The sequence below is a fragment of the Syngnathus floridae genome, chromosome 18, assembly GCF_059516105.1.
Source record: "Syngnathus floridae isolate MCC-2025c chromosome 18, RoL_Sflo_1.0, whole genome shotgun sequence".
In the NCBI taxonomy this organism is placed as follows: Eukaryota; Metazoa; Chordata; class Actinopteri; order Syngnathiformes; family Syngnathidae; genus Syngnathus; species Syngnathus floridae.
Window position 1 is genome coordinate 5,828,741 of NC_142430.1, and position 12,172 is coordinate 5,840,912.

Genomic DNA, 12,172 nt, shown 5'->3' on the forward strand with positions numbered 1-12,172 from the left:
ACGAGCCTCCACCCCTCGGGCGTTGGCGGTGACGCGCGGCGCGCTCCCCAGAGCCCCACTCGTGCTCACCCGCACTACTGTAATCATATGATAGCGATCCGGGGTCCGTAACACCGCAGCCGACAGCAACTTGTTCGCGGTCCACTTCGAACAACTCTCAAGGGAACTTTTTCTCCCACCCCCTCCCTTAAAAACAACTTTGGAGTCGCCGGGGGTGGTCGAGGAGGGGCTCGCATCATCCGGAGACGAGTTGGGCTCGGAACCGAGCAGGGGGGGGGGCGGCTGTGATTTGAAGAATAGCCGCTTGAGAGACACGCTCGTCGGACGGAAGACCCGTGGTGTCCGTTTGGAGACTTTTGTTTTTGTTTTTGTTTGTTTGCTTGTTTGATAAACCCCCCCACCATCGCTCCACCATACAATATTTTTATAATAAATCAAACCAGAGTGCTTTTGCATCGACGCTTCAGCCATGGTCGGGGAGACAGAGGTGAAGGAGCGACCCAAGTCCAACCCGGACTATTTAATGCAACTGATGAACGATCGGAAGGTTATGAGTTCATTGCCAAACTTCAGCGGCATCTTCACGCATCTGGAGCGGCTGCTGGATGAAGGTAAGGTGGGTGGGACGGGGGGTCTCGAGCGTGTCACTTTGAACAAATCAAATGTGACATTTATAAAGTTGACATCTCATATAAAATGCTATTTTCTGTGCTTTATTAGTTACGCACATGCAGAGTGAATGAGTGAGCGTGTGAGTGAGCGAGTGAGTTGGTGATGGGAACAAACAGACAGTTGTTAGTCTTTGCCAGTGACCTAATGCGCAGGCTTATGGTGGGAGTGATGCAGCCCATCCCTGTACTGGAACGACACAACATGTCACTGGGCAACTTGTTCCATTTCTCTTCATGAAAGCGCCAACACTCAAATAATCACATCATTGCAATCGTGTCCTTTAGTCATCTGCAATTTTTTTTTTCAAGCTTGCTGCTCTTGGAAAGAAACCAATTGTTACAAGTGGTCAAGTGACAGTCATTATTTTAAAAACACAAAGGCAACACCACATGATAGCGTGACAGCCACGTTTAGAATCAAAGTGGCCCGTGTTCGGCGTGTTCTGGCCTGGCCAGAGTTATGTGGACAGGCGCCCAGATCAGACAGCCGCACACACTTTAGTCCATATTATGACGACACGCGCTGTACTGTGCATCAAATCTTGCTAATTGACATGACGACTATTCATTTGTAACATGAAACTAAAAACAAGATGACTTGACGATGACGTTTCGCTATGGCTTTCTTTCACTTCTCAAAATGTGGCCACGCATGACCTAAAAGTGGAGGGTCACAATAGGTTGTTAAGGGTTGCTGAGGTCAGACGATATTTGCACCTCAAGGCAGCCATTGGCTCGTGTTTGTGTGCGTGAGTGCGCTCGGCATGCAAGCACTTATTATTGCGCCGGGGTGTCATTACAGAGGCATTGTGGGCCGCCGGGTCGAGCCTAAACAAACATTACAAGCATGACAGTGTTTTAATGGAGCCGCATAAGAGCAGACATTGCATGTTTTTTTCAAAATGAGCAAATCCGTATTGTCCAGTTTCGTTATTGGGTCACACTGACCTCCCGAGCATATTTACTGGGTTAAAAGGGAACAGCATGTGTCAACATAGCAGGAGAAATTGTCAGCGCTGTCTCATGAGTCACTTTTTTTCTCGCCCGGCAGAAATCGGGCGGGTACGCAAGGACATGTACAACGACACGGTGAACGGAGGCATGTTCAACGGACGCGATATGGAGGAACTGCCCGAAGCCGTCGGACCGGTGGCCCAGCTGCAAGAGAAGCTCTATGTGCCGGTCAAAGAGTACCCCGACGTGAGTTGGGGCCGGCGGGTGACCTTCGAACTTTTCTGCCAGTTGTTTACTTTTCCCTTTTATCTCCTGTCGGTGGCGGTAGGGAGGATGAAAAATCAGTTGGGCCTCCCTCGACCCATTATAAATTTCAGGAGACAATTAAGATAGAAGAAACGACCCTATTTCTAAAATCAATATGCAAAAAAAGTCAACTGTGATGTCATTAAAAGGAGACAGTGAAATTTCTAAACCCATCCAATTGACGGGAAATCTGCCAAAATAGTAAGAAATTAATTTCTAAAATGAGCTGTGATGTCATAAAAAGGTGACAAGCCCAAGAAAACGTTTTGTCTTCATCCCAATGGATCAAAACACTGTATTCATTCCCCCAGTTTTGTTTGCTGATAAATTCTGATTATTTATGCAGTTTTTGCCAGCGTGACGTCGTATCTCATCCATATTTAGAGCCGTTTAAATAGATGGATTAAGTCTTCTCCCCTGCGAGTAAATATTAGGCCCGCGTGCATCCGGCACATCGTTGCCACTGCTGCCAAGTACAGTTAAGTACTCCAATATGAGTCGTGTTGATCCAGATTGAAGGGCTCACATGATTTCTTTGCAATAATTTATATCGTTTTTTTTGTTTTTTTTATTCCTTACCCTTCACTTCCCCTCCTCCATGCATCAGCTCGCCAATCAGCCAGTACAATGACAGGCTGTCCTCACTCACATGACGGCGAGGCAAACGCTTGAGATCAAGGTTAAATTTAGTCGGAGCCGCTCGTCTCTATCGCTGTGTACGCGACCATGTGAGTCAGAGGTCAGCGCGCCATCGACGTGTAGCCACTGTGAAAGTATTGTGCGTGCGCTTGTGTGTTTGGACCGTGTGTGAGACGAGTATACACACATGCGCTCACACACACACGGGCCAGCTGTCTTGTTAATCACTCAGTCTTCGTGACAGATAAGGTTAAGCGAGCGCCGCCGTCCTCTCATGCCACCTATAATGATCTATTTTTGGTCTCGCTTGGTAACGCAAACACATCACACAAGCCGACCCCAAGTGGGCTCGTGTCATATGCGACCACCTTGATGTTATTTTTATTTTTTTTTGCTTTGGTCTACAGTTTAATTTTGTCGGGAGGATCCTAGGCCCGCGAGGACTGACAGCCAAACAGCTGGAGGCGGAGACCGGCTGCAAGATCATGGTGCGCGGGAAAGGCTCAATGAGGGACAAGAAGAAGGTACGCGCCACTCTTTAACGGTCTCCAGGGTCGTTTGCGGATCTTGTTTTATTGCGTTTACTAAAAAGGATCTCCGATTAAAGGATCTGTTAACTGTGGCTCCAGGGCTCCCCCTTGAGTTGTGACATCATTTCATCAGTTCTCCCACAGAAGCCTGGCTAATGAACATGCTAAGCGCTAACAGGATATTTTATTGTTTATTCTTTGTCATTGGACAATTTCTATGAACGTCAATTAGGAGCAATTATGAAGCATCCTTGACAGAAGTTAAAGAACCCAATGAATGCAACAGTTCTGTTTGTCCTTAATTTACGGCAGGAATGTTTGCGTGCATGGTTTAATTGCATTTATTGAAAGGATTCACTAAAGGAAACTCCTCCCCTGATTTGTCCAACCACAGCAAGTCACAACACTGAATAGCAGCAATTTCAAATGTATTACGAAATATTTCTGCTTAAAGGTGACATTGCGTTTTTCAGGTCAATCGCGAGGTCTCACTTCCCGTTCTCACACAAAATGTTTTTTTCTTTGACACGCTCAAAATAATTGTAATGACTCATGTGAAAAAATGTCCAGACATCACAAGTCAAGATTGCACAATAGACGAACGTCGGAAATGGGCGAAACTACAGAACCGAATAAAATTGGGCGTTGCCTTCAGGGAGCATTTGAAATCATAGTTTTCCTCACATCTCTATCCCTTTATCCATCTTTCCATGTATAGTCGCCACCCACAATGTGATTTCACTTTGTCCCGCTGCTTCGTCCATCTGTCTTTTCTTCCCTCTCCCCTGTTGTCTCCTCCCGTTGGCTGGTTCCAGCTTTCCAAACGGCAGGTGGAGCAAGTCCAGCATTCCATGCGACGCCCCCCACCCACCTCTCTTTCTCTCCCTTCCTCTCTCTCTAGAACATTCCCTACCCCGCACACCCTCTGAGAGAAACACACACAGAGGAAGGAAAACAGAGACACAGTGGGAGAGGAGGCCAAGAGAAAGATGTTGACTTTTAGTGCTCTTCAAAACGATACATCTCACTTGACAAAACATTCGCAAAGCGGGCCGTCTCTCAACCCAGCGTGCACGCCCCACACTGCGACGGACGCTTTCGTAACTTCGTTTTCCGCCAGCATGTGGTTTCAGCCAATAATCATCTCCTATTACTTTTTTTTTTTTTTTACAAGTTATGAAATATGAACTAGAGTCGAGATGCTAAAATTGTTCACGATCCTTTGCCTCAATGGTGTTAAGCATTTGCGGTGTAATGCATCCATTTTTTTACTGCTCATGAAGAGCCTATCAAAAGTGACACTGGGATTTACTCACACTTTATGCAAAGAGCCAATGGTGCAATTTTTCTTAATGACATCATAACATTTTTTTATCACAAGCTAACGCAACAAGCTTAACCTAATGCAACCCGACTTTGACACAATAGTCTTCCGAGATAAATGACACAATAATAAGGGTGTCGGAGCGATGATGAGGTGTCAAAAAAATTTGCGAGAAGGCTTCGTCATTTAGGGAGTTTGAGAAAGTTGCACAAGTTATTTCTAATCAACATACCTTTGTTTCTTGTAATCATATCTCATTATTAACACTGAAAAACACATCACAGTTGCTCAGGGATCAGGTGACGACCAATCACGGGTCACCTCTTTGCTAACTTTGGTCATGTGACGTTGGCTAGCTGAACCCTGTGATGTCATTATGTCAAGAGCAAGTGCCAAAATGGCCTCTGCGATGGATAAATGGATTTTGCCTCTTAATTCATATTGAATGAAAGACAATATTCATCTTTTTTTATTTGACTTCCTATTCAAAATGGGTCACATTGACCCGTAACATAACAGGATTTAAAAAAAAAAAAAAACACCCTCAGAGTCTCATTACATGTCGCTCGTTGTAGCGCGTGAATGGGAACGGGCCCACGCCGTGCATACAAACCGAGCATGCTTGTTTGTGTACTCCCTCCAGGAGGAGATGAACCGAGGCAAGCCCAACTGGGAGCACCTGAGCGAGGACCTTCATGTCCTGATTTCAGTGGAGGACACGCACAACCGGGCCAAGATCAAGCTGCAACGGGCCATCAACGAAGTCAAGAAACTCCTCATCCCCGCTGTGAGTATCCGAAACAAAACGGGGATGAGAGTTTAGCATTTTGGTATGCACGGAAGGGGTGGGGGGGGGTCGGATGGGATTGTCGGTCCAAAAGTGTGTGTGTGAGTATGTGTAAGGGGTTAGGGTAATTAGGGAACACGCACAAAAAGAGGTTGCCACGGCAACACCGGGTTGTTTGAAAGGCTGCGCGAATGAATGGCGAGTCTGTTCACTCGTTCTCCCCACTCCATCACTCCTTTCACTCGTTCACAACTCACTTCATTCCAAACGACCGGCTACAATATTCCTTTTTTCTCCCCCCCCCCCACACTACCCCAATCTTTTTTCGTCGTCATTGTTGTACGTGCACAAGGGCCCGTTTTGATTGGAGTCCTCCGCATCGCTCGAATTCTCCGGCGCCACCTACATACGTCCCGCCCTCCCTCCGCTGCTCACATGTGGAATATCACACACACGTAGATTGCGAAATCGCTTCCTCTTGCAACAACTGGGTCAGAATGAAAAGAACAGCGGGGGGAATTCTATTGCCGTCGAGGCGAAAAGGTTAAGGCCGTCAGACGTCGTGGTCGTCAGGAGCACCAGCACCTGTTCATTCCCTGTTACCGTTCATGTGCGCTGGGTCCGACTAATAATACGTTATGGCTTAACTTTGCCTTGAAGCAGTAAATCAGATGTGCTTCGCAGCGGGAAGTAACCAGAGCTAACGTGCAACTAGCTTGTTGGACGCACAGTGTCTAGCTGGCGCTACTGTATGTGTTCTACTTTTGGGCGATGACAGAATGTTTACTTGCAGACATTATTAGGCCAGATGATGTCAAAGTGGGATAAAAATGAGGCCTGAATATCGAAACTCTTAAGCCGATTTGCTAACGTCTCATTGTTGTGGTGGCGTCCATTTTGAGATGTGTGTCTTTGCGTAGGCTGAAGGCGAGGACAACTTGAAGAAAATGCAGCTGATGGAGTTGGCCATTCTCAATGGAACCTACAGAGACGCCAATGTCAAGACACGTAAGAATCACAGCACAGGATGGGAGGGGCCGCGAGGGAGGGGGGGGTCTTTCACAGGAGACCACTGTATATACAAACAATGCCTCTGTTCCTTGTAACATAGACTGCTTGTCCCTTCTTCGTCCCCTGTCCATTGTGTTTATGTGTGGGTGCGTACACACAATCATTGTGCATCTTGTGTCCCGCAGCCACCGCCGGATTCCCACTCGGCACCCCGCAGGCCCCTCGCATCATCACCGGCCCCACGCCCGTCCTGCCACCTGCCCTGCGCAACCCCGCCCCCGTGACCACGCCGACCATCATGCCTCTGATCCGTCAGATCCAGAGCTCCGCCCTCGTACCGGGCGGCAACCCGCATCCGGCGCTGGTTCCTCAAGGACCCGAGTCGGGGATCATCTACACGCCCTACGAGTACCCCTACACATTGACGCCCTCCATATTGGAATACCCCATCGACTCGACCGGCGTATTAGGTAAATAATCGCCACGGTTCATCATGTTCCTACATGGACAATGGGTGTATTATGAGACCTCGATACTTGGCTCCAAATCATCAACCCAAAAAGCGCTCGCAGAAATTAGTATCAGAATTTACGAGTTCTTGAAACTCTGCTGTGAGCTTCAGCTTTACAGATACCTTTGATTCCTCGGCTTTTACTCGATCAATGATGACAATGCAGCCATCAGTGTCCAGCTCTCGTAATACATCCGTCTACGTGTAACCCCAGCATGCAGAAGCTTATCGTCGGGCTAATAGTCCCTTCGTCCTGTGTTTTCGCAGGTATGGCTTTCCCAACCAAAGGCTAAGCGATTAGCTATACGTCTTAGCGCACACGGACTGGCTTGCAGAGACCCCCCCCTCCCCATCTCCCCGACCCCTCCCCTTCCAGAACCAACACCCCAATCCCACCACCCCTTCCCTTTTAAACGCTTCCAGTATGCTACGGAGCAAAAGCTCACAGCTTGCTCACACTGTCGGACGACAGATTCCTCGCGCTATAGTCGAGTGTCCATGGCTTCTTCTCGCTCGTGACTTCTATTAGCTGACTAGCGTGGTGGTGTGATGCCTTCAATTCTAACCTTTTCTTAAAAAAAAAAAAAAAATCCGCTTCTAATTGTAACATTTTTTTTCTAGCGTAGATGTTCTAGCGCGCTTTTTGTGATTTAATATATCTTTTTTTCTAAAAAAGAAACAATTTTATTGATTCCAGTGCCTCATCAGTGTGATTTTGAAGCTACTAGTGAAACTTATTTTGGATAGAAAGTAGTGGTTTGGATTCATTTTTAGAGAACAGAAGACCACAACACGATATGACGGTCCTCTTTGAATGACTTAACCCTCCTGTTATGTATGAACGCTTATCATTTATGGCTGAGGTGAAATAAGTGTGTGTGTGTGTGTGTGTGTGACAGAATAGAATTGACCGTTTCTGACGTCTCGCTTTTAGCCTGTTGTGTCACTGCCAGGTTATGTATGAGAAAGGAGGTATTTGCAAATTATTATTTTTTAATATATAAGAAAAATGAAGGCCAGCAGCTCGAAATCCCAGTTTAATGATGACAAATAAATGCAAATTATTATTTTTTTTATATTTAAAGAAAAAGTTAAGCTTGAGTAAGGCCAGCATAAGAATTTTTTTATTCTACAATTGTTGTCTTTGTCCCTTACCAAGAATGTTTATGGGTCAATGTGACCCCACTCTATGTGTAATCAACATATAAAAAAAAAAAAAGTTGTATATTTTTAAATTATTATTTTTTACGGCCAGAAAAGGGAAGACTAGAGAAGTACATTTTTTTACAAAATAAATCTAGATTTTTGAAGTGATCAGTTTGACCCGCAGAATAATAAGAATCTGATTTGACCCACATCATAACAGGAGGGTTAAAATCTTCATCCACCCGAACCCCCCATCCCACCCACCCCCTTTTGTGCACGTTGTCAAATCTCCCAGAAGTGGCGGCTGACATTGTGATGTGTCTTTTCTGATGAGTAACCTTCTGTATTCTGTTTTGGCCAACGTCATCGCGCTTGTTAGCAGGTGCCATGACCGCTAAGGTACGCCGCCAAGACAAGAGAATCCATCCTTACCAAAGGGTAGTGACCACAGACAGAGGTTAGTTAGCTCACCAGCCACTTTATGTGTGTGTGTGTGCGTGCGTGTGTGCATGCAGACCAAGGGACCAGTTATTGTGAGTTTGTCTTAGCATGGCATGCCAAGATCAAATGTGAAAACAGTCTTGTTGCAGTAAGAGTGACATTTTGGGAGGAGCCATGTCAGGATGAGGGGGGGTGCGCTTATCTCTTGTTCAATAACCTAGGCGGCACGTCTTAATTAGTGTGAATATCTCCATTCATGTGACTCCCTTCCTTGTGACTCCTGGACTTGGGAGTCCTTTTTTTTCCCTTTTTTTTTTTTTTTAAATCTCTGCTACTTCTTTTTACCCAGTACGTCCTTTGGGAACCTATTATTTATACAAGATTTCATTCCACTAAGTTCCCGTATTTTGGTGTGAATGATCAAAAGTGTTGTGCCCAATGACTACACGCCACTTAATCCCGTTTTACTACTAAAACACAGCGTGTGATGACTACTGAAGTCTGTGTTCCAAGCTCTTTTTTTTTTTTTGGTATGAAATACTATTGTTTGTGGTCTTATCAGTCGCCCACTGGACTTTATCATTGGGACTGTTTACATCTTTCATATTATATTTCCTAGCCAGAGTGGTGCTGTTGCCATGTATTTAGCTGCAAAGAAAAGAAAAATACATTTGTATATAGGGATTTTAAAGTGCTTATATGAAGCTAATGGAACAAAATCGCTTGAAAGTATTTGTAGGGTTTTTTTTTTTTTTTTTTTTTTTAGTTTGTACATTTTTATTTTTACGGTATGCTTTTTATAGATGAAGTGTCTCCATGTAAAACTTCTATTCCGAGTGTGTAGCTTCCACTGTTCCCTGGAAGGCGGCGTTGTTGCTCTAGTGTGTGTGCTTTTGTTTTGTTTTTGATTTTGTTGTTTTTAAAAGATGAGGTGACCTTCTCAATGCACAGGCCTCATGACTGTTTTATGCAATATAGACATGGACTAGCTAGCTGCAATATGTATGTGTGTGAGCGGTGGTGCTCCTGTTGTACAAAACAAGCAACGGAAAGAAAAAAAAAACACTAAAAGGCAATAAAGACGACTATTGAGAACAAAATAAATCTCCAAAGACAACCTAAAGACTCTAAATTCTTGTAGTTAGACTGTCTATTTTGAAATCACCATCTTTTAACCTCTCATCGCTGTCTCTTACTATGGCACCTCTCTGCTCACAGTAGCCATTAGTCGCTCTGCTAATACTTCCTAGCCATTGGAGCAAAAGCATAAACGATATTAATAATAATCAGTCAGCCTTACTCGCAAATCTAGCTACTTACAACGAGAGGGTCACGCTCTCACTTACATGAAATCATGCCGTCCGTGCTTACCCAAAGTGCAGGTGGTGATAAATCTGCAACCACATGGACAAATGATATGCCGTAATCACAAAAATGCTAATTTTCATGGGAAAATTATGCGACTAAAAAAGTTGTATATTTTTGTGAAAAGGAAAAACATTTTCACAGAAAGGTACATAAATACACTGAGAAAAAAAATTGTAATCTCACAAGTATAGTAATTATTTTTTCGATACACTTTAATGATGGCGGCCAGTGCACACACCCCCACATGTGCACTTTGGGTAACCACAGCGTCTCCTCCTCTGCCTCATGGTTTCACCGTCTGGTAGCATGGGTAGCGTCACGGTAGCGGCGGTCACATGACGCTGGGGGCAGCAAAGCATCTGCCCCTAGCACCGTGTGAAACTGCCGTAAAAAAAAAATGCCTTGTTGTCATCCCGACGCCACTAGCTGAAACTAATCTCTCTTCTATCTTTTGTTTTTCTTTTTATGTCCCCTTCTGTGTGCCCTCTTTTTTTTGTTTCCGTTTCCTTTCCTGGTCTGTCTGTCTCCCGTCTAACTTTAGCTGCCACGGCAACTAACCCATGACACCTTTTCCACCCACTGATGACCCCCCGACCCCAACCCATTGGCCAATTGCCCCTCACACTGCCCCCATCCCTCCGCGCCCCACCCCCTCCCATCCCAATTCGGCTCAGCCAACCAGAAGCCGGCGCCGGGAGCGACCCTTCGGTCTAACCAGCAGCGGATGGCGGTGGCGATAACCCAGCAGGGATCGAAGTTTTAGCCCACGTGCCTTCCTCTTGCATATCGCCCACCATCACCATTGTGGGGGTCCAAACGAGCTCCTGCATAAGCAATAATTACTACTCTTTTATAACTCAACTACTGAAGATGCTAATTGTTTTCACCCTGCACTCAAACGATTCACAGAGAGAGGTGTTGATTAGTCTGCATTCTACTTCATTACCAGCAACAAACAAATGCTAACATGTTAGCATTTGATAAATTCTTTGATGTTGATGTAAATACCCGACCACACGGCAGGATAATCCTTATCGTTAGCATACCAATTAGCATTTTTCATTTGAAAAAAAGCTAACTAACAGGCCTGGATAAAGAAAAAAAATATATATATATATATATTATTATTTACGGTCTCGAATGTATCCTTTTATGATAACGCTCAAACTCTAAGTAATACCAACAACAGAGATTAAAACAGTTCCACTAAGGTTTTATTTTATATGATTTGATTAATCCTTCCTTTAAAGAAAAACAAAAAAAAAGAAACTCAAGGCCTGAAATGTTCCTTGTTTTCTTTTAAATGTCACTAACGTTTTAAGGAGTGCCTTATTGAATTTTATGCTTCTGTTAACCTCGTCAAGTGAAGTAAAATGCCAAGGCGGATCCTCTCTCTCGCTCCGCAAAAAACAAAAAAAAAAGTGAAATCTAAAAAGGCCAAAGTATCGTAGTCATCAAGTCAAGCATTCTAATGCTTCTTTCGCAAGTCTGTGAATCAACACGGCAGGTTTAAATGCCAAGTTGAAAGGAAGCTTGCACAACAACTGAACAAAAGTGCCTTAAAAAAAAAAAATCAACTCACCAGTATTACATTTTTATTACAATTTACCTCTTTACTGCCCAATCCCTCCCCAAGTGCCACACAGTATTACGCACTGATGTCTTTTCACTTATGTGTGAGGATGGAACACTGTTATATGATTATTATTTTTTTTTTTAGCCCGCACATATTATATAAACGAGCACATGCAACACAGCCAACCGAGGCCTTGCTATCAAACATCAGGGGGTCGTGACACCTGTAACGAGTTTATATGTATTTTTATATGCTATTTTGTATATTAAATGAACTTTTCAGAGTTGATGCCTTACTATATATATCTATGTCCTGAAATACTGGATATGTTTTATGTGTTAACTGGAGCCTTGGAGATGAACACCACCGCTTGCCTCTTGTGCCTTTATTTTATTTTCATTTTATTTTTTGACAATTAACAGTGTAGTTCCATATTAATCTGCCCTTCAGCAGCCACTGTATAGGCTCTACTAAACATTTCTGTGTTTAACCACTTAATTGTATCTGTCTTTTTGAGTGGGGGGGTTCTTGAAAAAAAAAATAGCTATGGTAACGATGGACTCTTTAACATTGTGAACAGGAATAACATTGTAATCATTAAAGTTGTAAAAACTAACCAACTTTGTTGCTTCTCTCACTCTCTCTGTAGCACTTAATTATGCAAATGAGCTTCCTTTCTGCATACTAATCACCAAAAACAAGGGCTTTCCACACAATAAAAACACACACCCCCTTTAGACGAAATGCAGGGAAAAGGCCATGAAAGTTCCGTCCCACTTCCCTCTTTTCCTTGTCTTCTCTCCATCCTGTCTCCCTCTCGAAGAGGGCATTGCACATATTTGTGCAATAAGAGAGAACAAAACACACCCGGGCTCGCCATGGTTTCTGCGAGGCATGCACATGTATAA

At 44.2% G+C, this 12,172-nt stretch overlaps 1 protein-coding gene across 5 annotated transcripts; it reads left to right on the forward strand.

The window, feature by feature from the left end:
- The first annotated feature begins 9 nt into the window (after nucleotides 1-9).
- Nucleotides 10-11,884, forward strand: qki2 (QKI, KH domain containing, RNA binding 2). 5 transcript variants are annotated; one of them, XM_088360655.1, is made up of 9 exons: nucleotides 10-611; nucleotides 1,723-1,871; nucleotides 2,978-3,094; nucleotides 5,068-5,211; nucleotides 6,132-6,219; nucleotides 6,408-6,692; nucleotides 6,977-7,000; nucleotides 8,259-8,336; nucleotides 10,230-11,884. In XM_088360655.1, the coding sequence occupies exons 1-9, from the start codon at nucleotides 470-472 to the stop codon at nucleotides 10,250-10,252; spliced, it is 1,050 nt and encodes a 349-aa protein (XP_088216781.1). In that variant the 5' UTR covers nucleotides 10-469; the 3' UTR covers nucleotides 10,253-11,884. The 5 variants fall into 5 exon arrangements, with proteins under 5 accessions (XP_088216781.1, XP_088216782.1, XP_088216784.1 ...); XM_088360656.1 differs by lacking the exon at nucleotides 6,977-7,000; XM_088360658.1 differs by lacking the exon at nucleotides 8,259-8,336 and having other exon boundaries at nucleotides 11-611.
- Nucleotides 11,885-12,172: the final 288 nt, after the last annotated feature.